General features: G+C 35.7%; 1 protein-coding gene across 1 annotated transcript in view; it reads left to right on the top strand.

Annotated features, from left to right (window-relative positions):
* Positions 1-27,176, top strand: part of LOC128872115 (uncharacterized) — a 61,647-nt gene that overhangs the window by 15,908 nt on the left and 18,563 nt on the right. The window contains exon 2 of the mRNA XM_054114479.1: positions 14,818-15,035. Within this exon, the coding sequence (XP_053970454.1) occupies positions 14,910-15,035 (126 nt within the window). The 5' untranslated portion in view covers positions 14,818-14,909. The remainder of the gene's footprint in view (positions 1-14,817; positions 15,036-27,176) is intronic.

The following is a 27,176-nucleotide window of genomic DNA, read 5'->3' as shown; positions in this document are numbered from 1 at the left end:
TCTCTCTCTCTCTCTCTCTCTCTCTCTCTCTCTCTCTCTCTCTCTCTCTCTCTCTCTTCCCCGTTTTCTTTGTCTCGTATGTACAAATTCCCCTTCTTACCTTTTACGAGTCGTTATGTCGGTCGTCGCGACAATCGCACACCAGTGCCGTGTTATTGGTTCTACAGTGAGTAACTTTATCATTCGGACACTTCACAATTTTTACCTTTACACTCTGTAGCATTTTCTACGACGAAGGATACATTGGGGTATACAGGATGTTCATAAAAATACCAGGAACCATTAAGAAAACCATATGGGAACCATATTTATCAAATTTTAATCTAACGTCCAACTATGAAATTGTAATCTGAATACGTGTTAAAAATTCCATAATATTTACGCTTATTTTTATACACTTTTAATAATCTTAGTCATGCTTTAATTTACAAAAATGTACCTGCAACTGAACTACTAATAATAAAATCAGCTAGTATACACGATTAAAGTTAAGATAATGAGTCTTAACTAAGGTAGGAGCCGTCAGATAAACTATGGGAATCATGTTTATCAAAATGTAATCCAACACCACAATCTAAATACGTGCTAAAAATTCCATCATATTTATGATTATTTTTATACACCCTGAGCGCACCCTCTATTTTCCTCACCCTATGGAAACGACACTTTCAATTCAACCTTTTCTCCCCAAATCTCTCTCTCAAATCTGCGTATTATAAATGTAAGGTAGCGCGATAAAGGCGACATTGAAACTCTTAAAGAGACTTGTTTCTCATTGGAAAAAAATGTGTCGATTCTAATGGTTCTTATTTTGTTTAGTAAGGTTCGTTATAAAAACAGTTATGGCCATTTAAAGCTAGAGATTAAAAACCGCAATTCCTTTTGCACCAAAATTGTTCGTGCATTGAATTCCTTTTCTCTTGCGAATTAAAGTTTAGCAAAGGTAATGAAATATGTGTCAAAATTGGCACAAATGTCGTGTAATTTTGAGTACGTGTTTAGATCGAAATGTTTTCCATGGTTTCTCTAGATAGAGAAGAGTATAATCGCGGGACGATAATCCAGTGGCAGAGGCTGTTAACCCTGTCTCCGGAAGAGCTCAGTGCACGAGCGGAGGCCATTGTCTTCGCCTTCCGATTACTAGTCAGTAGAATGACGATTGATGAATATTAACCAACCGCATAATTGCCTTGACATATAGTTCTCATTTAAATGCAATTTTAAGTTTTACATTCACGCTTCTTCAACGACTGTTCTACTTTTTTCTACACAGTGACGAGAAACTCTTGCTTTGCAATATGAACAATTCTTAGGTATTTTTAAAACTAAGTACATACTGCTATACTATTTCTATTATCCATAAATCAAATTATCGATATTTATGAGAACGAAAACAAATATTTTCATTATTATATGCATTTTTTATTTTTATTTCTCTATTTCTATTATATTAATTGTTTCTCTTTTCATTGAATTCTAATACGACAGTGTTTATATTATCGATAATTATGTCTACTTTATTGAGTCATCGAATTGTCATAGATGTTTGAATAATAACTGTTATTTCACGAATACTAAATGCATGTTTTTCTACTACCATGTAACTTGATTTTCTAATCGCATTTATTGTGATCATACATAAATTGTTTGAGGTTTTCGAGTTACGCGAAGCATTAAATCTACACTGTTTAATCGCGAAAGCTGTATAACTTTTCCATAATTGTAACTCAATCGACCGTATTGATCCTATAGAGCAAGCGAAAATTGATTATCCTGAATTGACATTCATTCGCCCTCGAATGTCCGTTTTCTCGGGTTTCGCGTCTCAACAGCAGTGCGCGCCGCACCCTCTTTCGCGAGTGTACTCCCCTCTCTCTTTCTCTCTCGGGTTTTGCGTCTCAATAGCAGTGCGCGCCGCACCCTCTTTCGCGAGTGTACTCCCCTCTCTCTTTCTGGAACGTTGTTCTCTCTCGACGCCTCATTGTTGCCGCTGTAACCCCCCACCCCGGACGAGCCTCCATATGTAGAAGTCTATACGAAAAATAAGGCACGGAGATTCGAGAACTCACGATCCTCGGATTCACAGTCGATCGCTTTACCTACGCGACCAATCCCGTACCCTACGATTCGTGTTCTTATTTGACTCCTTATTGTTGGGTATGGGAGGCGCGGACACTACACTCGGCTATCCTGAATTGACATTCATTCGCCCTCGAATGTCCGTTTTCTCGGGTTTCGCGTCTCAACAACAGTGCGCGCCGCGCCCTCTTTCGCGAGTGTACTCCCCTCTCTCTTTCTCTCTCGACGCCTTATTGTTGCCCGCTCCACCGTCAACTAATTATAATTTGGAAAATGAATAGGTTATTTTAACTTCAAATAACAATTTAAAGCTTACGAAATAACCTAATCGCGCATAAGAAAAAATTCGCGAAGAAATTCTTCTTTTTTCGACTTCGCGAGTACCCACTCGTCCCTTGATTCGATTGTCTTTTGCTAAACAGTTAGGCATTAGATCGAATTATTTATTTCTCAAGGTTTTGCGGAAGCACGCGGAATGTAGTAGGTATGCCACAAAAGAAGCAGATAGTTCTAAATAGGGTGGCCTGCTTGTCGGCCCAAAGTAAACGGAGCATGACTGAGTTTGTTCGGTGGCTGTGTAACTATCGCATGGGATAGAAGTCATCCAACACGCGAGCATCTACCTGCGCACTAGGATACAATTTATGTTTGAATGGAAAAAAGAAATTATAGGATTAGGATGCCACTTAAAATGTTTGAGAAATATATGATTCTTTTTCAGTGTATAATTACATCAGATTTCGTTATACATGTAATTATATTATGTAATTATATGTAATTACTTTTAAATCATATACATTGTGTGTATGTATGTATATATATATATGTGTGTGTGTTTATGTATATTTATTTATTTATTTCGGTTTTTCAGTCAAGAAATAGACTTGGTTACAAATCCTCTAACCATTTTCACATTCTCGCACATTCCTCTACACTCCTGCGTTACATACTAATTCTAATATTAATAATACTCAATCTACTAATACTTCATTCAAACATACTACGAAAGCTTAACAACAAACTACCTTAAGTCTTGTACACTATTTTATTTTATGTCCTAATCTGTAACCTTATATTTAGTCTTCTGCTATATTTCCCTACTTTCCTCTTTTTTCCATTCGGTCTTTCTCTGTCTTCCTTACCCACTCTGCTATTCCTCTCGTCTTCCCTCCCCATACACACTGTAATATTCACCGAATGATATATTAGATTGTTTCCGGAGTCGCGTATGCCCTTTCCTTTGGACAAATTGTATTCAAGGAAAACATGTACACGTTGTTATTACAACCAGTTCGATATTATAAATGTTTTTAATTAATACAGGCCAATTCTTACGAAATAAATTGCAGTCTTGCTCCAACATCGAAGACAACTGACATACTCCAATTTGCAGCATGTTCGTAAAAAACAAGGACACGATCAATTATTTTTCTTGTGTTTCTTTCTAAGGAAGGTGTTTCACGTGTTACTACGTAAGTGATAATTGTTTACAGCCGATGTATCGATATATCACAATTTGTCCGATAAATAGTGGTACTTTTAAAAATACCACCGGTCTTGTTCTTTATTTGTAATTCATGTCCAAAGGAGTGGCTTACAAACTAATGTCAATTAAACAACTTTCTATTCGTTTTAATAAATAAAAATTGTTACAATATTGAAACCTCTTTAGCACTTATGCGTACATGTATCTAAATATTCTACAATATATACAAAAAAAAAAGACATTAATCATCTATTAAGTCGCTATTCTTCCATAGATATAAATTACTCGACAATAATATTTATCCATAATTAATTTATATCAACATGTGTTCACGTTACATACAAATTTCGTTCAAATAAATTCTGAAACGTATAAGATAATTATACACAACCTTTCCACTCTTTTCGTTTCGTTATTCTCTCGCTCTTTCGTGGATCCAGTTCGTTTTCCAAAGCGTTGCGTTTACTCTGTTTTGTAATCAGGATTGAGTAACTAGTTCTATATACTGCAACTACAGTTGTATATAGTTAGACGCTTAAACGACTAGAAAGTTCAGAATTTAGGATAATGCAACCGAATGTTCGAAGAGATGCTGCGGCGTCACGAGGAAGCTCATAAACGGCACGTGTAACTTGCAAGAATGTCATCTTCTGATGGCATTTCTGTAATAGATGATTTCTCTTTCGCAGACATCTACCGTCACGAAACGTTTCAGAATGGACGGTACGCATGCTGTGTTACAGCATTGCACTAGCTTTACATCAGCGATGCACGTCCGGTTCATCCAACCTGGAAAATAAAATCAGAAACGAGGATAAAAATGATATGAAAGATACGAAGAAAGGACGAGGCGTCGACTAATCTGTTTTGCACTGCTTGACGAAAAGACGCGAGTCACGGCTGGTCCATAGTCCAGCATAACTGTAATTAATCCTTTGCACTCGAGGCTTTTTTTTCTGGTATCTACCAGCAACTCGAGATGCTTTCATAGCATTCTATCGTCACGAATGCTATGCTTGGATCGACTTGGAAAACGAGATCTCTAATTTGAGATTTGAAAATCTAAGAGTTCCAAAGAAATGAAACCTAAAGGAAATCTAGCGGAGACTGAGAGTCACCTCTCGAATTCAAAGGGTTAAAACTTATTAATATTTTGTAGGGTAACTTTATGCTTGACGTGTTTTCAATTTTTAAGTCCATTTCGTAGAACCTTTTGCAAAATTTTTTGAATGGAATCGAAAAACTTTTTTTAATAATTCTTCCTGGTTTATTTAAAAAAAGAAAAAAACCTTCAATTTATTTCGCATCTCTCCTATTTTGTAATATACGAATTCTACTTTACAATTACATTTTGTAAAATCTTAATTACGATACAAATTAAATTAAATCGACCAAATTTTATTCTCGTGTACTTTTGTGGGTCACTGTGTACATATATAGTATTAACCGCGACTACATTGACAGTGGTATCTTATTAATGAAAGAAACAAAATTCTAAAGCCCCGTTTGGAAAACTTGCTGTCGCCCTAAAATGAAATTCAAACCGCAGAAGAAAGCGAATTACAACGTTATAGCCTCGAGGGTAGGCTCCGCACTCTAATAAAGAAAAGCGAGCGAGATAGTGAATTTTATTTAGCCTGCTGGCGAAAAGAAATGTTGTGTACCACTGCTTTGCATGGTGACGTGTAATCACACGCTCTGAACGTGATTAATTTACAATAAATGGTGAGCTCGACTCGGAACCAACTCGAAATAAACGAAATACGCGCGTTGACGGAGTGGAGAAATGGAAATCGATCGATCGAAATTTAATCTGATGCTGCCTAGAATGTAAGAAGGAAATCCGGTTTCGAGTATTCATTAATCCATTTCTATTGAACGCGAATGGTGGCTTGTAGCGCAGAAGTAAGCAGATATTAACGCTAATTTATCAACGAGCGTTAGCGCTTTATCGTAGCCGATATAAAATGTCGATTTCCCGGGAGTGAAATATAGTAGGTAACCGCAAAAGGTTGTAATGTGTCGATAGTTATTCGTATCTGTCTTGGAGGAAACTTGGAGGAATTGGTCGATAGCCATAAGAATATTTTACTATCCGTATGTTAGATAATATACTAAATGGGTAATGAAATTAATTTCCTTTCGTTTTGTATTTTCATCGTTATTATGAAGTAATTATTCATATTTTTTCACGCGAAGTGCTCTTATTCGTTTACACAGGATATAGGTAGATATCGCTGTGTATTAACTGAGGAGAATGAAACAAGTTTTCTAAAAAGGGTTGTAGAATTTTATATAGGTGGTATCGAGTATATCAGATTTATACATATACATCAATTTTATACAATTAAACGTGAAAGATGATGTTGTTTAATTGTCTATCACAACTACGCTTTTGTCATTAAAAAGCAAAATGCAATATTAAATCTTCTTTTGGAAAATACTCCATTTTTGCATGTTCAATAGCTTTGAAGACAGTAGTACGAGCGTGATACTTTAGAAGGCAGTTTCACACCTTAAACTTGTGGTTAACACTTTTATAAACATATTAACATAGGGTACGGACAACTCGCAAATGCTCCTTGGTAAGTTCGTCATATCAAAATACAGACTTTTTACATGCAACTTTTAAGAAATGTCTCAAATTTCGTGTAATAAAACTGTAAGTAGGTTGTCCCATGTACATGCAGTTTCATATTCTCAAACCGGATGTCACTTGTATTTCCCTTACCGAGGTCATGGGAGCTCTTCACACAGCAAAGGGAAATTAAAACCAATGAAATTTGAGTACGGAACGTTTGTGGTCAAAAATTGCGCACAAACTTCCGATACATCATTTTACAATAACGTATATAAGTGAAAATTCCTCACCAAAATAATCTAACAGCGAAAAAGTTCTAGTTTATAAATTATGTCTTTTATATCTGCAGATAATTTTGTTGCTCTTGAATTGTTTGAACAAGAAATCTAGAAATTCCTAGATCATTGGAAACAAGTTCTAAATAATAGTGAAGAATGTTTTCCGTTTAAGTTATTAGAATGATTAGACTGCGGATACTGTTTAGAAGATAAGAGATACATCCATTTAAATTTTATTTAATTTTTCGGTCGTCACAGCAGAAGAACTTTTTAAAGGGATTAGGTAATCGAAAAATTGATTTTTTTTTCCATTGAATTTTTCGAAATTTGTATCCTTTCTGGATAACAATCGATTTGATTTATATGAAAATTCGCAACATTGTTGATTCGAGAGACAGAAAGGTCGAGCAACGTACTTATTAAGTATCGAAAAGTCATCCTTGTCGTGTATCGTTATTCAATTTCAAAAATCCAAATGAAAAATTATTCTTTTTATCACTCGATAAACGTACGATAAACTCTAGCACACAGATCTTCCATTGAGTAAATTGTTGACGAAAAAACATATTGTCGAATACACCTATGATTTTCGCGAATCCAAGGTGTCTGCTCCCCTTAAGAAGCAAGCCAATACATTAGCAGAGTACATCGTGCCGATTTGCGGTATGCAAATGGATTCAAAAACGAAACACGCGAAAAGGCCGTAAGTGGCTGTGAAATGGAGAGAGAGGAAAAGGCAGAAAGGAGAGATCGAACTTGCGTAAAGAATGTTTGCGCGTATACGTATATCCGCGATGCACGCCCGAAGAGAAGCTACTTTCCTGAAGCGAAGAAAGCCGTCTACCTACATTGTAGGTGGGAGTAGGTTAGGTTACACTATGTGCCTGGACGCATGGAAATTTTACCATTCTATGTGCATGTCAATGAGAACACGGGACTTACATAATTGTACAATGTACGCGTGGCCCGTTCGATACGTAGCAACCGTAGAAAACACGTAGGAGGTGTTTCAGACGGTATCGTGTTTGAATTCTGACGCGTTCGTTGTTTGCGCGCATGGCTTGTGTCGAAACTGAATCGAACGATGCCTGACGTATTGTGTGCGCGTGTTTTGGAAATTACAGAAACATCTGTTGCACGCCATGTGGTATTTTCTGCTTTACTCGTGCTTCTTATTCTTTGTATCGTATCTTCAGTCGTCGTAAATTCGATTCAATTGTACATCGGATTTATAAAGATGATTATTCATACTTGTTAAAAGAAACGAAGTTTTGGGTATTAGTCCCACTTTTATATTATACTATTTTGTAAAATTTAAATTATTTTTGTTTAATGTATTCGCGTTGGATGTTACAATGTATTTTTGTTGGAGATATCAATCAGACAAAAGATAAAAAAAAAAACAGTCAATGTCTATTTAATTGTAAAGATGGATTTTCATACTTGTTAAAAGAAATAAAATATTAAGAAATATTAAATTAAAGTTCAAATTAAAATTAAAGGAAAAATAATGAGACTAATTTTTTGTTCAAAGTTCCATTTATATTCTAAAAGAATAAAAATTATAATGAAAAATCATATATCGAGTAACGATAATAATCGAAATTATATTATTAGAAATATTTAGGCAAACAATCACAGAAACTTACTTTTCCAGTAAAAATTCGAAAAAAAATGAACAGTAATTACAAATACTATTCAAAACGCATTAATAAGTTACGGACACTGTATTTCTGTGCAATTTGAATTTGATTTCTCTTTTAAGTCGTACGCCACGGAGAGTTAAATTACTTTAGTAATTATAAAGAAAGGCGCCGATGAAATCGACGTTTCATAATAAATTGTATGCAATCGAGCAACATTGTCGTAATTTTATCTTACGGCAGCGAAAATTACGAATGTCTCTCTCATTACCAGGCGTACCCAAAACTTTCCAACGGTGGTGTACGTGTATGCACAATACACGCTTAGGGGCAGAAGGAAGGCGATCAGGTTCGCGTAACAGCTCAAGCTGACTTCTACCAGATGCGAAACGGCTTGAGTTTCACGAAGAAACTTGTTCGTTTCTTTCCTCTCTGTGCTTTCGGTATCGCGGTAAAAGCGAGGAGAAAAACGAAATTATGTTAGCGCCCCGATTGGTCGTGGAAGTAAGAAAGGTTATCGGAAGGTTTCTCCGCATATAGAGGTTCTTACGTTCTTTTCTTTGGCGAAACCAACTTGTTACAACTAGTTTCGTACGCCTTAAAGGTGGCATTCTAATTTCCTTGGTTGCTAGTTTGCACCGTACATTCAGGGATTATATAAGATACATCTGGACTCTTTGAAGAACCATTTTCTGACATTTTACAGAGTCTCAAGACGAGGAACCTTGGGAACATGTTGTGAAAACGGTACGTTAGAAACGTCGTAGGAATCAGCATCTCGGAAGCAAACTACGTCGAGTCCAAGTTTTAGAAATTTAATATCTCGATGAGAAAATCGTAATTGATAAGTACATTTTAATAAGACGTATCCGAACTATTCGAAGAACTAATGTTTCGCATTTTACAGAGGTCTAAAAGTAGGAATCCTTGAAAACATGTTCTGAAAATAACATATTTAGAAGATACATAGGAATCTGCATCTCAGAAGCAAACTACGTCAAGTCCAAGTTTTAGAAATGTTAAGATTTTAATGAGAATATTATTGTTGATAGATTTTAATAAGAAATGAAATTCGGTTGACGAAATTCCTGTCGGTTCCGTTCTAACAACTCTTATTTACATTCAGTAATCGATTTTATAAAAAATGTTATTCCGCTGATTAGTAGAAATTGTCTATTTGTTAATGAAAAATTCGGTTTCTCGATGCGTTTGATACTTGCACCTGATATTAAATAAGTGTAGGTAGCAAGAAAGATAATTTGGTGTGTATAAATAACCGAAACTCGAACAAGTTATGTCACTGTTATTTTTATCATTTGTTATATTATATTACAATATAATACATTATTATATAATATAAAACGGTTTCCCGAGTAAAAAAGAAGCGTATCTGCAATTTAATTCACATTCCACTTGGAACATTTCCCGAAACTGGTTTACATACATTAAGGCAAGTATAAAGTGTCGCGCACACTCGTATAACATGTAGCGAGTTTCAAGAAATACAGTGAAGCAATATGCTAGAACGACAATTTTTACGCAACCATGCAAATGTTCTCGACGAGTATTTAAAACCGCGATAATTATTGTGCACGTGAAAGTGTCACAAAGTATCTGGACTTTATCCAGTACATGATGCGTAAAACCTTGTTCGTTCGTTTAATGAAAATGCGTTAGACTTGTGATAGACCGTTAAAAAACATACTTGATATGCATCGCGCAACGTATCGCGAGTTTCATGAAAATGTACCACGGTTATCGTTCTGGTTTTATGAGAATTGCAAATATACATATGACACGTACACATTTTATTTACATTAACTGGTAACGCGGTATCATCATTCATTCGAAATGCTTGAAATTTTGATAACATATCGCGATGATCGTCGACATTTATTATTTATTAAATATTTCATATGTTTCTCAAACATCGACCTCCCCCAAAGGTAGTACAGGGAATAATTAGACGAAACTTCTAACTTTCTTTAAGACAACAGCAACAGAATCAGACCACTACGAGATTTCAGAAAAAAGGAGCTTCCAATTTTATAATTTTTATTTTTGAAACTAAACGTCCCATGAATAAACTATAATTATAAAGAAGTTCCGTCTTATCATTCCCTGTAAGCTAATATTTTTGTTTAAATTCACACTTCCGTGCCTCTTCGAATTTCCAACAGAAATCGTTCCACGGTCAAAGGAAATGCCTTGGAAAGATGCATCTACGCTGTAATAACGACGTAACATTAAACTCGAAGCAGTGCTAGCTGCTATAACCGAGGAGCTGTTGACAGAAACTCGTTAAGCATTTTTTTGCTCGGCTTGTATAGAAAATGGGATCGACAAAAAATAGGAAGAACAGGATGTAGACGCTTTGCGTGAAACGGAGATAAATTGATGTTTACGCTCTGGTCTTCGCGCTTCTTTCGACTTCTTCTCATTTTTCGATAGAAAGAAGAATCGTTACGGTTATCTTCGTTGATTGTTTTAGCATCTTCGACTGTTTCGGCCAGGTGAGCCGTAAAACAGCCGGTGATTTCTCCAACTGTTACGAAATCGAAATCTGCGCGTCTACGCCTCATTTAGACGGGTTTTTCGACATGCAAATGCGGTAGAATTATCCATTAAGGCTGCAATTATTTTTTGCCGATTGCGACTTTCATCAATTTCCCTTCGGAAATGGCATTCCTCTCAGAAACGTTACGAGTGCTTCATTCATACTGAAAAGTGTGTTGCTATTGCAATAGCGTGCGTAATGTGGTGAATTAATTGAACTGAATCACTATAAAAGATAGTATTTCTTGTACGTGCTACTATACTATCGTTTTCACGAATTCTTCCACTAACATTGAGAGTGATATTTAAACCTCTGTAGGTTTAATTTTATTCGTGACAATTATAACAATTGTGTAACGTAAAATCAATTTATAAATACAGATTAACAATGAATTCAGCAGTTTCTGTGAATACGTTTTGTGACTGATGACAAGGTAAAAAACATACATACATATATATGTATGTGTGTTACAGTAATTATATATATATATATATATATATAATTCGTTTATCGTTGCTTCGCAAAGGAAGCAATGGTTCCCACACGTTTATAATATTTACATTTACTTTCATTGCATAAAATGATGAAAGTAGCAGAAATGATTAATTATTGTTTTCGCGCGTCTATTACCACTTTCTCGTTAGCCTGCTTCCGGAAACGAAAGCAAATAGCAAAGTTTTAATTTTGTTTTATCTCTTCTTCTCTTTGCAACCAGCGAAACTAGTTTAGCCGTCAGAAACGAGATTAATTATACTCTGTTATTATTCTTTGTAGAAATAAATGTGCTCGTTTCGTTTTAATAATTGTCTTAGATGGCGCCTAAATTTGAAGCTCACCAGAATTTTTCTAGATGGTAATCGTATGGTTTTTTTTTTTTAAATATAATTCAAATATATTTCAAATTTATATTCAACGAGTAATAGATAAACGTTTGTTTAAATTCGTTATTAGAAATTTTTATCTAGAGAAGTATTTTCCCCATTTCCATAGAAAACCCGTAACGATATGAAGGTCGATAAGATAAATCCATGTGAATAGCGATTGGCAATGAGATCAACGCGTTGAAATGCGCAACACGATGATCCTTAAATAAAAATCAGTCAGCGACGTGACACTGCATAGTAATGTATCCCGTCAGCTTGAGCTAACAGTATCGGGAGTATAGCAACACCGTTGTCTTCGCGAGAGGTGTGTCAACCTACATTTAAGTTACAAATTCTTTCCATTTTCGTGCCATTCTGCAATGTTAATACTTACACGTTTAGTTTTCTACGGAAACGTTTAAATTTTTTACTCAAACGTTGACTACCTTTCATCTCAGATATACATGAGCTTTTTGTTTCCAAAAACTTCACATCGTTAAGCAACCACACAACACAATCAGATGGTGTACATTAAGACTAGGTCAGCGATTCCTAGTTTCCTGATTAGGAGAAAAAAATCTACTGTAATTATATATTAGGTTGTCCCAAAAGTTTCGTTCCGTGACTTGCATTCAGTTATTTTGTGTAGCAATGTTTATATAAATAGACAACCTAAATCTTAGATGTTGTAACAGTAATGGAGCAAAATGAATCGTACGCGATTCAATAATGTAATATTAGACATAAAACATTCTGTATGTATTACTTATTAATGAAATGGAAGAAACTTTTCGGACAACCTAATAATATTAAATGTTAAATATATTAATAATAGTTAGTACGAAGAATGACTGATGACGAAGAATGAATGATTTCTTCTTGTTAATAAAATCGCAACTGTTTTTGCGTACGCAGAAAGAAATACAAGTAGGTATGGAAACAAACATCCTGGGAACAATAGCTAGGAAAAATGTTACCTTAAGTAACGAATAAAATGTAACAGGGAAGCAATACTCGTGGGACTTTCAATCCACAGGCTGCATAAACGCTTTCAGCTCTATTTGGTATCGAAGCACTTATGTAAGTCAGCCAAACGAGTCGAGTCTTACTGCAGATTGTGAATCGTCGACGACCTGCCCCCTCTCTCGCTGACAAACGTTGCAGTATTTATGCATTCTACGTGCGCATTTCGTGTATTACAATCCAATTGTTATATAATTTGAAACGTCTATAAGAAAAGGTCACGTTCTGAGAAGTTCGTTTACAAGACCAGGATAGATTTCTCAGCAGACAATAGATACAGCATCGAGACACTTAGTCACGTGGGTTCGTTACCTTGGCGGTTTAAAAAAGAGGCAGATTTTAATATTAGTTGAAACGCTCCGTTACCTTTCGACACGTTAACTCTCACATGAATGCTTCTGAATATTTCTATAAGATCAAAATTTTGTTTTGAAAAAATTTAACCGACCCATTTCCGAAATTGTCCAACATAATACATGACTTCATTGCACAGTATACATTGTAATCTTTCATTGAACCAATAGGGCATTGAAAAGAGTTTATCTTGGATTGAATTATTTACAAGTTTTACTAATTGTTAAACAACAAATTTTATCCATGTTATATTAACATCTTAAATGAGTGGTATGTAATCGATTTATTAATAAACGAAAATTAAAAAAAATATATATATATATACATGTTGAATAGAGGAACCTCCTCCTCTTCAAAGTCGGTTAAAAAACGAGTTCCAACGAAATGCCATGAAGTATGCGTTGTACGTATACCCTATAAAGAGGCAATGCAAAGAACTCTCCAGTAATTTAATTTTACTTCAACTAACAATAGTTCGAAGTCACTTTTATGAAGTTATTAGTGATTTGAAATACAAAGCACTGTGCTTTACAAAAGTGAACATAACGCAAGGAAATATACTTCAACATCTGTTGAACTTCAACGGTTAATGTAAATTATGTTAATGCAAATATGTAAATGACTAAATTATTCGCATTACCTGTTCCAAATTAAAAATTTTCTTTTGTATTTTTTTTTTTTTTCTTTTTTTTACTGCACGGCGCAACTCACACTCCGAAGAGCCATCACCCAAGCGTATCATAAAAGCGTGTACTTTCAGATTTACCCGTTTCGAGCCACTACACGAGCGTTAAACTGTTAATAAACGATTCGAGTGTCCACGATTCACGTTCTACTTGGTAGAAAGAAGAATTCAACAATTTCACTGTTCGACGCGCGTGAAACCCGAACATTTCTCTTTTACGACCAGGAAATCAACGGAGATTTTCGATAATCTCGTTACGAGCGAAGGAAACGAGAGGACAAGGAAAAAAGGAATCGTCACTTTTTGCGCGCGCGCGCGCGCGACCGGGAGTATAAAATCACGCCGAAATGGCCATTCGTTGAGCAATCGTTTCGATCGCATTACGACATTCTACAATGGTACCGTGTAATTTCACTTTCGCCAGGAGATCGCAATTGCACAATTTTCGTCGCGCCAGACGAGACATTCGGGCGGACCTAGAAAGCGTCTAGGAAATGCTAATTTACCGGAGTTACTGGTCTTGGTATTACGTGCGCGAGACCTCGCCGAGTATATTTGCCGATGCGATGGATCTCGCGCAACGTTGGTAGACCCGTTTTACCGTCGATCGTTGACAGTGTTACATTTGTTAGAAGCTCTGTGCTTAGGGCTCAGGAGTTTTGAGGATTTAAGGAGAAAAGCCATCTTGAACGCGTTAAAGGGACAGCTATATTCAACAATTCTTTTCTTTTTTTTGTCAACAATTGATTTAATATAAGATTTGTTTGCTGAGATTTATTATACAGGGTGTATACATGCTAAAGTGTGACAGACGCATATTTCAATAACCATCGATATCACGAAAATATCGTTTACTATCTCATGATCCTCCCAAAAATATATACAGTAGTTCCATTTAAAGAACGAAACTTCACCGTCATATCTTTGCAATTAATAACGTACGAAAAATTTCGTTAACGCCACGATATAGAGCCCATTGTGAGCCCAGCTTCGGAATTGTAATATTTTCGTCAGTCCTCTGTATTAGAAACATACGCGCGTTGAGATAATTTTAATTTTTATATTTGAAACTCGTACGTCGAATGAATAAATTACAAATATAAAAAAAAGTTTCATCCTGTCGTGTCTTGTATGGTGATATTTTTTGATCTAATTTTAATCTAATTTTCAAGGACGAGTATATACGCCCTCGACAGCGAAGGGGTTAATTCATTCATGCGCGAGATTCGTGAAAGAATTTACTTGCACCATGAATATTTGTGTTACAGCGGTCACGGAACGAGGATGAGCAATTACGAAGATCGCAGAAAACCGCGGACAGGTGCTTCGAAGAAGCCGAGGACTGCGTTCATCATAGGAAATGACCATGACGAGCGTGGCTGTCGCCCCGGGTAGCCTCGGCGCACCTCCATCTATGCTCACCCCAAAGATGTATCATCTACAGCAGGGGTTAAGTTCAACATCGGCCTCACCCAGTCCTGAAAAAGTAAGAATCATTGTCAACAACCGATACGATCCATTATACAGGCGTTTCCAGAAGGGGCTTCAATGTTTTTTAATAAAACAGTAATGGCATGTAATATAATCAATTTTGTTGTTTTAATTACTTTATTTAAGGTCACGTCAACTACGAGGCTATAAGTGACCACGTCAATGATTAAAATTTAATTATAATTTATTTAACGTGCTATATTTCATCGACACGTTGGCTGCCGAGCTAAAACTCGTGAAAATTTCTATACGCTTAAAATTTTGTCTCGAGACTATCGTAAATTAGATAATTCAACATCTCTCTTTAACGTCCTTATTATTTTTATTCTTTGCTGCCAATTACCTTTCACCTTTCTGATGCGTGGTTCCCGATTCAATTTCGTATCAAAGATTAATCCTTACAATTTTTCTGTTGTAACTCCATGTTTATCTGCTGGTTGTTTAAATTGAAATTTTATGAAACCCATTTATACGATAAATAACGTATCATTTGTGCAACTAAAAGCGCGCATCTTGAATTTACGAACCGAGAACAGAACCAAGGTCATGTATTCATTTCGATGGAAACCGTATAGAGAAAGTTCGCACAGCCGGATTAATAATTATGATTCGTGACCTACCGCTTATGTAACGGTATAGAATACGTATAATAACAGCACGTAAGTTTCCATTGCTGGTCTCGTGTATCATTCGGTTCTTGTTCGTGTTGTTCGCCAATTCCTTTGAGTTTGAACAGAAAGAAACATAAATGAGGTAGGTCAAAGCGATTTTATATACACAATGATGCACACTAATTTTTCAGCCAATTTGCAATCCCCTTTTAATAAATATTTTAATAGATAACATTTATAATTTCTTCAATCTGAAGAAAGATGAAAGAAATCTCACTATGAGATTTTTTCTTACTTTTTTTTTAATAATTTATAATACCGGTATCCGTAATTTTATTTGTCGAAGGAAACGAATGTACAAGATGATCCAAAAAGATGGTCGACCAATGTGAAGGCATATCGGTACTTACAGAAAGAGAATGTCTGGTTTCCAGCAAAACGTCTAATTAACACAAGTATGCAAATCAAACCTGTTAGAATACTTTGAAATTTCCTGTTCCAGTGCTACGGGTGAATTATTATATTTATTATTATTTATAATCCTTCGTTAACTAAAGGTTGCCGTTGATTTATGTATTTATGCATTTAATTGGTAATTACGTATTTAAAACAGTACTAAACGATTATATGATTACAAGGTTCGTGACTATCCCTTTCAAGATTCCTCTCCAAGCTTGTGTTAAGTATAGATGTGTTGATCATTGCTGAACCGCGGATCTTTACGTATTTACACGAAATTTGAATGTGCAAGATATTCCACATAAGCACGATAAATAACATATGCGATATACTATTGCAATGTACTATTGCATATGTTTTTAAACATATATATGCAAAATAAATAATGTATTTTTATAGTACTCTAATTTCAAAACAAATTTCTGTCTAGATCCGCAGTCTACTTATTATTATAGTTGTAACATTTTCAAAAATACCAATGACTGAGATTACATTTACGAAATTAACAAAAATAATTCTCAAAATTAATATCTCTGTTCCATTCTGACATCTTTTTTCTTATCTTTACTATTAAATCCTGCCGTCCGTATCTTAGTTTTATATAGCGCGTCTAAAAAATGTTGGAGGTCCTTAAAAGGGGTTTCAAATCATCCCCCGAACCACCCCTTACAAGGACCTCCAACATTTTTGGGGCACCCTGTATAACCATGTGTGGTCCCAATTCTTTTATACTTCTATTATTTTTTAGGGCGACTAAGGCCGCCAGTTTTATAGTCAAATTTAATACTCTTCCGACGTAGAGACGCGAGTTAGAAACAAACACTGTTATCGCAGCCTTAAGGTGATTCTGTATCGAAACCCTGAAACGAGAAACGCTCGAACAAGGACAAACCAACTCTTCGGATGATGTAAGACCACTCGCGTACTACATATGCCATTTAATTCGTCCAACTCTGTCACAAAGACTGGCTCCGGTTTTGCCTTAAAACCTGACCTCGTTGACGACACCGAATACTCGCTGGTCGCGTCTTTTGCACACCGGGGTCGAGCCTAGATGAACGCTACCTTATGTCTCAGTCCTTCTGCTAAACCTCGTAGCGTCGGATACCACGGGTCGAGTGCTTTTTATAGTTTTCACCGTGATAGATTTCGCGTTTTCCTTGTTTGTGATCGCGATTCGCGAAGCAATCGAATTAATCGCGTCCGCCGATTCGGTTGAATCTTGATCGCCGCGAAAATTTATATTTCTACAGATGCGGATAGAGCATTGAAATTTAAACGAAAACATCTCTTATATTCTAAAGAAGGTAACATGTATTTTACTGTTGATGTTTCATATACAGGGTGTCCCAAAAATGTTGGAGGTCCTTGAAAGGGGTGGTTCGGGAGGTGGTTTGAAGCAACTTTTTCCTTTGCAAAAATGTCGGATGGGGCTTCGTTAAGTAGATATTAATAAAAAAAACCCGACCAATCAGAGCGCGCGGATACCGTTGGATCCCTACAGTTACATGATAAGACAGGAATGACGCGGCTCTAGGTATACATATACAGGGTGTCTCAAAAATGTTGTAACACCTTGAAAGAGGTGGTTGGGGAGGTGATTTGAAACAACTTTTTCCTTAGCGAAAATGTTGTCCGAGGCTTCGTTGAGGAGATATGAACGAAAAACACTGACCAATCAGAGCGCGCGTATACCGTTGGAGCGGCCGCGGTAGCGAAGGGTACGCGCTGAGCGGCCGCGTCAATATCCTTCGATGCACGTCGAGTCACTTGTTCGCGTACGAGAGCGGCTACCTAGCGCGTAGCCATCGCTACCGCGGCCGCTCCATCGGTATCCGCGCGCTCCGATTGGTCAGTGTTTTCCGTTAATATCTCCTCAACGAAGCCTCGGACAACAATTTCGCTAAGGAAAAAGTTGTTTCAAATCACTCCCTGAACCACCCTTTTCAAGGACCTCCAACATTTTTGGGACACCCTGTATATCAGTCACAGCTGAACAAACATTTTATAGTTAGAAATGCACAAATTGTTACACATACAAATATAACATGCTATTAACATAGTAAAGCTACAAATATAATAAAATATAAAATAATTATTCTAAGAAACTATATTTTTACCTACACGCAGCGTACTCCAAAACTCTCCAACTCTGTTCATATTTCAAATTACATTATTTCTATGCACCGAATGGCTATATAAAATATGGAAACAAAAAGTAATTAATTTTTAATACACGATATCTGAAGTCCTGTTCAGTGGAATTTAAAGCATCTTATTTTTAAAAAAGTAAATAACATGGAAAATAGGTTAGACGATCGAAGGATAGTCAGAGGATAACGAAACTGTTTGAATATTTAACGTATATTTGCGGTACTTTGATCGCGTTATGATTTCTCACTATGAGGAAACGCGGCAATTAACCTTCTCGTGGGATATCAATTCTTTGAAGAGACTTTCCTTGCGTATAAACGGTAGCACGATATTAATGGCAATATTTAATAGGGTAATTGAGTGATTAAGCTACAATCCAGTGACAATAAAAATCCTAATTGGCTACAATGTATCTAATCTTGAGAAAACGTATGTCAGTTTAGAAAGTTCGACGTTTCAAGCGATGAACGTTGCGTTTCGTCCCATGCGTTATTTATTAGTAAATAAATACGATAAAAAGTAAGGAAATAAACCTCAATCTTATCATGAATGATTTTATTATACCGACTTTCTAAATATCTTCTCATAATCAGATGTTATTTTAAATACTCTAATCTCTCAATCTATATTTTCGGTTGATGATGTAATGTCGTTAATTCAATGTTTCATATAGATACAAATTCAAGCATGAAAATTCTGAAAACTAAATAACTAAATTTTTAAAACTTGTTTAAACGCCTAGAAAAGCGGTATTTTCGCGAAGAAAATATAAAGGAGAAAGTAAACAGAAAAGAGATTGAAAAATTCTACATCGGGATAGGTTTCCTAAATAGATACCAATCTGGTAGATTTCTGTGCTACTTCTACCGCAGAAGTAAATTGTTTAACTCGTCATCAAAGTTGTTGTTTTGACGCTGCACCCTGTACTTTCACTTTATAAATTTCAATATGTTATCAATAAACATTGGATTTTTAGACATTTACAGGAAATTTGAATACGCTAGAAACTACAAAATGCACACAGTATGCGATAATATAAAAATAAAACATTGATAGTAAAGTTTGTATCATAATATCTGCCGAGTATCAAAGAGCCCGTAATCGTTTATAATAATAATGACATAAACATTACCCAATATCGTTCTGAAATCTGATAAAATTCAAAGAATCGTGGAAAAAAAAGCAATCAACGTAATATTATCTCGCTATTTCATTTCGTAACAGTATTACGATCAATCGTGGACTCCGATTTTTGTGTGTCTATAATTGAGCAATCTAGTAATCGAATAATTTCTGTTGATTTGAACGATCTAACAATCACTTAATCGTTTGAACATATAGATTTATTTTATTATTATTTAGCTGTCACAAACTGAAGACCGAGAGAAACTTTCATCTATGAGGTCCATAAATACTTCTGCATTACGACTACTTTCTTCAGATTATGAAGGTTTATATAATGAATTCGCAATACCTGGATTTACTTTAACGCGAATACCTTTCGCACACTATCGGATGCTACCAACACGGTAGTAACAGACTTCGCATGTAACCGGTTTTCCGTTTGGCCCACATTGCTATGCCGCGAATAGGATTGTCAAGACATTGTGTCCTAGAAGTACATACTCACTTGTCATTCAATTAAGAAAACACGGTTTTCTAAATGTTTCTTAAGGTGGGAAACTATGTACATTAGGAGGTCAAATATTACAGGGGTTCGATTCAGGACGCTGAAAATTAAGTATTTCTTTACGAACATTTTACAAATAATATGGTGAGCGGTCTTTACGAAACTTACAGGTTTTTTTTATTGGCCCTTTCGCCGATAACAAACAATTTTTTTTCTTTCACGCATATACGATAATTAATATTTAAGAAATATATTCTTACGATAATAAAATTTAAGAATACGTATCACAAAAGAAAAACGAATTCTTTGACCGAAAAAGAACGATTCCCCTTAACTTATAATAAGTGCTTCCCCAACCGTATAAAGAACCATTTCTTTGGTAATGAATTAAGTATCTTCATGCGTACCTAAATCTCTTCACTCTTAATAAGCACCTTAATAGCCGTACTTGTGGAATCTAGAAACGAGAGTAGAATAGCTTTGGGATACATAATTTACCTTACCAGCAGATTTCACTTAATTAACGCATACCTTGACCCTAAAATATTTATAACAGACGGTTAGCAATTGCACATGCTTTTGCTTGATTCTGAATTTACAATAAATTTATTTACAGCAGGCAAAAAATGTCCACCATTTAAAGTTCCATCCTTACATTATATTGTACAAAGATTATTTAGTTGGTTTTTCCTATGTTATTTCGACACATAATTATTAAATTTGATGCCAGTAAAAGTTCCCATTCGCGTATTAGTTGACCATCTCTCCCAATAACTTTATTCTTATTGTCGTCTTTATTATATTAAACGATTGAAACTACGGTTCGTTTTACATATCCTGGATATGTAGATCATCGTCGGGTCTGCTTAATTAATTCATGATCTAGAAATCGAAGAAACAAATAAGGTAAAAACTAACACGTACGACTGATAGAGGAAAAGAAGCAGAAAGGAACAAAAAGGGAGAGTTAAACGATAAAAAATAAACAAGAAGCGTACGTAGAACGATGAACTAAAGTTATATACGTACCTTAGGGTGGATCTTATTTTAATGATTTTTGAAATCTACCTTACGCATCTCCTAAATACGTTGCAAATACATAAACCAAAGTTCATGTAAAATTCGAGCACTTCGTTTTAACATTAACACGTGGCCCAAGCCTTCGAAAGTTTTAAATGGAAAATACATACATGTACAAAGATACAGTATATATTTGAAAGTGGTAATCGTTTAGGAGGAATTAACGAAGGAATGTTCAACTATAGAACAAAAACTTCTCCTAGTTTGGATTATTGAGAATTTGTTTAATACTAAAACACGGAAGATGTGTATCAAGCGTTAATGAAACTTTCTTTTAAATTTCCTCTTTTTTTTTAGTAGAATTCAGTGCTAAAAACAAAATAAGTCATAATGATAGTAAATTCGATAAATATAAAGAAAGTCAAACTAAACGGAAATAATTTGTCACGTCACATATGCAGCATTATAACCGAGGATTTCTTAACGATTTACTACTCATTCTGGCACTATCTCGTGACGCCTTCAACGCTTTCGAAATGTATTATACATATCGAAGGAGTTTTAATGATTCTTTTCTCTGGCCTACGACCATCTAATTACGAATACGTTTAACGTGATAAATCGAAATAAATCTAGAAAGAAAATCTTCTTTAGATCAAATGACAGATACGATTATTGTTCTGCTAGCGGTTTCTGTGTAATAAGCGCTCATCGAATTCGTTAAAATGGGACACTGGAATGGGCATTATGATAGAGGAAAGTAATAAGTTATTACTGCATCTGAAAGACCGATAATCCACCTATGCAAAAGATGCTAACAATTTTCTAACGAACTATCGGCTCGAGGTAATGACGTAGGAAAAAAGAAATTACGTTCGATACTTTCCAGGAAAATATCTTGAGCGCCATGTTACGAGTCTATAGAAATCTCAGTTATTTGCCGATAACCACGAAATAGAAAGGTGAAAATATTGAGGAGGTAGACGGGGAGATTTGATCATATACTCGCGACAGATTTCATTAGCTTTTCTAAGGCAAACTTCGTATTTGTACTCGGTCGTTAAGTGTTATTATAAATGTTGCAAATGTTAAATATTCAAACATTTTAAGCCTTTACTATCAACATCTAATATTTTTGTTTATACTGTTAATTGTTTAATCGATAGTACAATACGTGGCCTATATATTACTCGTACACGTTACGAGACAAAACTTGCATTTGCACCAAGAGGGAAGTCCCTCAGAGGATGAAGCGCAAAAATCGAAATTGCTCTTATACGATAGCGCGTAATTAGCGGATAAATCCTGCATGTTTTTCTGTCAATATTGCTTATCATTAATATGTGGGGGGCTTACTGGCAGCCTACACAATTTAATAAATTTAAATAAATTTTGTTTGTATCAAACGGAGCGAGCGCAAAATTTTGTTCTTACGGATTCGAAGAGCGCATAAATAGTGCATTATTATGGAATCTTTTTCTCAAATTTTATTTAAATGGGAGGGTTAGCTAGACAGACGTCTATAAACACTGCTAACAATGAATGGCGAACGTACAGACCCTGCATAAGAAGGATGTAATTTTGATTATCCTCTTTTCACCTGAGTCCAAATAAATAAACACTCTGTAGCTTTCGGTATCGAAAATCTCCTAAATTCTTTCGGAAATCCCCATGTTTTAACGATTTTCACAACGTATTCATTTCAATCTTTACGATACATTAGTAGATGTCCGATAAGTTATTAGCGGTAGCGTAGATCTTATCCCAAGCTTGTGTCAATCGGTGAAATCATCGCTCACGGGCTTATGAAAAGATGAGGCTAAGCATCCGGTAAGAAAAACGTTGAACCGCACAAGCGGGCCCACGAGTGGAAGTCTCGGTTCGCAAATTGCGGTTTCGTCTGAATGCAGGCTGAGAGGATTGCGTAACTGTAGACCCGCGTTGGCATAGACGCTTACAAGTATGATGATGCATCTATGGTGCATCCGCCGTGACCCCGGTGCATGCGCGTGCACCCATGTCGCTCACGTATAAGATTGTATTACGATAACACCCATATTCACCTGTCTTCGATTGCATACACCCGTGTCTCGGTGTTCAGGTGGGTTCCATCGATTCCCGCGAGACGATTCCGTAGATCTCGTTGCACTTGCCGATTTTCTTTCTTCGCGTGATTTTGAAAGCGAACGTCGTCATTTCGTTTTCTTTCATTTCGTCATTTCTTAAGACGCTGTAAGAAGAATTCCGACAGACGGTTAGGTGTTCCGTGGAATAGGTGGAAGGGTGATTCGTGCGATACCACCTTTTGTTGTGCTTCTTTCTTCCTATTTGTGTAATAGATAATGGATCAAGAATAATGAAATACTAATTTTATTAATTAAAAGTTTTGATTTTATTTACAAGTGTCACGAGTAAGACGCGATCTTTTCTCTATGAGGAGCTGGTCAGAACTAACAGACAAACGTTATAAGTAAAAAGTAGAAAGAATTTTTAAGGAAACTCATTAAGAACGTATTTGTTTGAATTTACTGTAAAAGAAATGACATTACTCTTCGGTCTCCCTGATGCATGCTAATGTAGAGAATCCTTTTTTAATTTATAATCTATTTCCAAATAGACCAGTAAATGAAATGTTAAAAGTAGAATTTGACGATCGTGCGAATATGTTGCAAATAAAATAGCTGCGTTAAACTAATTTATTAGATTAAATTGTGTATTTTGTAATGTAAATAAAATTTTTGAACGCCCAATAACATAGGTTGTTCATATTCACATAAAAACTGAATCAATAATATTGATATTTTTATACTACGTAATTCTTGGCTTTAGTTCTATAAATTTGTAAGATTATTTTATAGAAGGTTTCTTTTCGTTCGACATTCCCCTACCGAACGACGGTTTTCACCGATCGCGAACGTGTTAAGTAGTGCATACACTTTACGTGGTAGGAGAGCGTAGTTTTGTCGATCATGCACACACTGCTCTGTAATTTCTATCTTTACGACTATCGCGTAGAAATTCGAACGTGTAATTTTCCATCACTCGATACTCATCATTGATTCCGGGTATATTATTAGACCGTCGTACATAGAGCTTGAACAAAGAACATAAATCGTCAGTTAATAGCAGTGCCTATGCAATTAATGTCTGAATGCATTAATAACTTTTAAATATTGCCTCTTAGAATTTCAACGTCTAATCGAATATCAACACTAGTTTAAGAACGTTAAAAATTGATTATTGCGGTACAAATAACTCGTTATATTGTACAAGTACTTATTATTATATTTACGAGTAAACTCGTGCTGAGGAATACTGTCGAAAGAAATTTATACATCTACAGAATTTAATTTTTCTCCTTGAATTATTACGCTGAAATTAATCATCGTATGTTGTTTCTTTTTCTTTAAGACAACAGCAACAGAATCAGACCACTACAAAATTTCAGGAAAAAGGTCTTTTAAATTTTCAATTTTAATCCCCGAAACTAAACGTCGTATGAATAAATTGTAAATATAAAAAAGTTTCGTTTTGTCATTCTCTATAAGGCAATATTTTTCTTTTAATTGGATCATCGACTGTTGTTTCTTTTTCTTTAAGACAACAGCAACAGAATCAGACCACTAGAATCAGACCAATTTCAGGAAACCGGTCTTTCAAGTTTTTAATTTTTATTTTCGAAACTAAACGTCCCACGAATAAACCATAATCGTAAAAAAGTTCCGTCTTATCATCCTCCACAAGCTGATATTTATTTTTTTTTTTAAATTCACACCTCTACACCTCTTAAAATTTCCAGCAAAAATCGTAGTTCAGTCCAGTCAAAGGGTAGATTGGATGGAGTCCCAACTATTTTACCGAATCGACTAACGATATAGCATCGTTGCGTAGTTTTAGATCGGTTACTTGGTCAGTTTTTCCTAAGGTAGAGATGACGCGTGCAGTTTTAGCGGTGTCGTTTCTGACTGAAATATACAATTTTCTCGCAGAATCCTATTACCTGATTTCTGTTCACGTCACAAGCGCAAATTGACTGTATTATTGCCGACGCGTTACGAAAAACCAGTCACATTCTAAATATAGTATCGCGAACGTAATCGCGGAGGATTTAATCGTCAGATTATTTCAAGGGAACGAATCGAAAGATGGTTTACCAGATTCCGTCGCGTGTACCGGTCGACTGAAAATTACAAAATTTTCTTTATCGCTTCCTTCGATTGGGAAATCGTGGCGTGCACGCGAAGCGAATAAAACGTTCGAGGAAAAAGAAAAGGAAGAAAAAACGAACATTAAAAAAAAAGGAACTGCGCTTTCAAAGTCGCGAGAAGGTGCAATCCGTTTAATGCCGAACGCACGGGAGGAAAAGGAAACGAATCGGTACGGGAAGAGTACACCGGTTCTTGCGAAAAAGGAAAGAGAAGGATATACGTTAAGCGTGGAAAAAAGAGAGGAGAAGTCACGCGAATAGAAGATCCCGATCTCTCGGGGTCATCTTGATCTCCGAGCCTTGGCCACTGGGGGGAAAGTGGACTTTTGCCTTTTATGTCATACGTGGTCGACTTTTGATTCCCTCCTTCGCTTCGGCCATGTTCGATAGTCACGATTTTCTAAGACACCGTTTTACTCATTGGCCGCCAGGCCGATTAAACTTTTCCTGGCTTGCCTGTTCAGGTTTCTCCGTGATTTACACTTTTAACCCCTTTGCGACCGCGACTAGACGCAGCGATTTTAAAAGGTTTTCTAAACGAGACTTTTCAAATTTTATGATTTATTCAAACATTATGGAATATAATCGGATTCAATATCATTTATATAGTACATTTACGTACAGTCTGTTCGAGAGGAGCGTGTAAATATCGTTAGAGGAGAAACTCGAACGCGACGAGACAGCAGGCTCATCCCTCCTTGATGCTTTGTTTACGAAGTTATAGTTATCGTTAAACCTTGATCATAGAACAGCATGTTTCATCGTCAAAAAAAGAAAACTCGCTTGGGCGAAAGAAGGACAATGTAATTTTTTAGGACGAAGCTTCCTTTTGGGCTTGTTTTTCTATTACGAAGCAGCTATCTCGACAGATTTGGTTAATACGGAGGCCTTTGTCTCAAGACTATGCTATTAAATTAGTGGAAAGCATGCCCCGGAGATGTCAGGCTATTTATATACCACCTCCTGAAGGTGAGAGTGGGAATAATTTCAAAATCTTCAACGGGAGACCTTTTTTCTATAGCAAATCTTAGTTCTCCATTGATTTTATATTATTGGTGTAATTTCTTTCACAGACGTCGCTGAAATCGAAAGGACGTGGGCGTGGGGAGTCAATTATAGCGTTATTGAATAGCATTTTTAAAAATATTTATATATTAAATTAATATCAAATAATTTGAAATAAATATTAGATCGTTCGAATAATTTCATTCAAAGCGTGTTGTCATGTATTAAAAATTAATTTATAACTCGTTCCTTTTCATTTCCAGCACAATTATTTTTTCTTTCGTATTTATATGAAACAGTATCCATCCCGACTCAATCCATCCCGATCATAATAACGTTTCCGAGAAAGGCCACAGTCTTACTTTTACAACGACACAGGTAATTTATTTGACCCAATCTAGAAGTTGCATTTACTATTTCTAAATCTAACGCACTTGCAACTACTCGCGTTGCATCTAGAGGTCGAAAACCTTCGGCTAGTTTAAAGACATCGTGTCTTCACTCTGCAATTAAGATTATCTGTCTGCGGGTAGATTCTATTTCACTAATATCAACATTGGCTCACTAATTGTGTAAAAAGCATCAAGCATAATGCTAGTCATAACTGCGGTAATAGTTTTCATTCGTTGGTTACCGCGGAAATTGCAATGCCTGGTTCGTCGAGGAAACAGCAAACACGAGTTGCGACGACGTCGCGTCGTACAACCAAATGAATTACTTGCTTTCCGTTTTACCATTTTTAAGATGTCTCTTCTTATTTACGCGCAGCCACTTTGTAAGCGACCATAATGCGTAGAGCATACAAAGCAATCGACTATTAGTTTAGGATCTGTTTATACAAATTTTTTGGAATTGGAAATTTGTGGAATTTTAAAATGCAAGCTTATTTGCAATTCATGCTGCGCTGAATTACAATTATCTTTTTGTCGTTGGAAAATGTTTAATACGTACTAGAAAGAGGTGTAATTTAATTTTGCAAAGGTTGTGAAATTGTTGATCCTAAACATAATTTTATTTGCAACTCTACTTGCAGCATATAAACTTTACACT

This window comes from Hylaeus volcanicus, chromosome 1, assembly GCF_026283585.1.
Source record: "Hylaeus volcanicus isolate JK05 chromosome 1, UHH_iyHylVolc1.0_haploid, whole genome shotgun sequence".
NCBI lineage: Eukaryota > Metazoa > Arthropoda > Insecta > Hymenoptera > Colletidae > Hylaeus > Hylaeus volcanicus.
The sequence above is the reverse complement of the archived record's forward strand: the minus strand, read 5'-3'. Positions and strand labels throughout refer to the sequence as shown.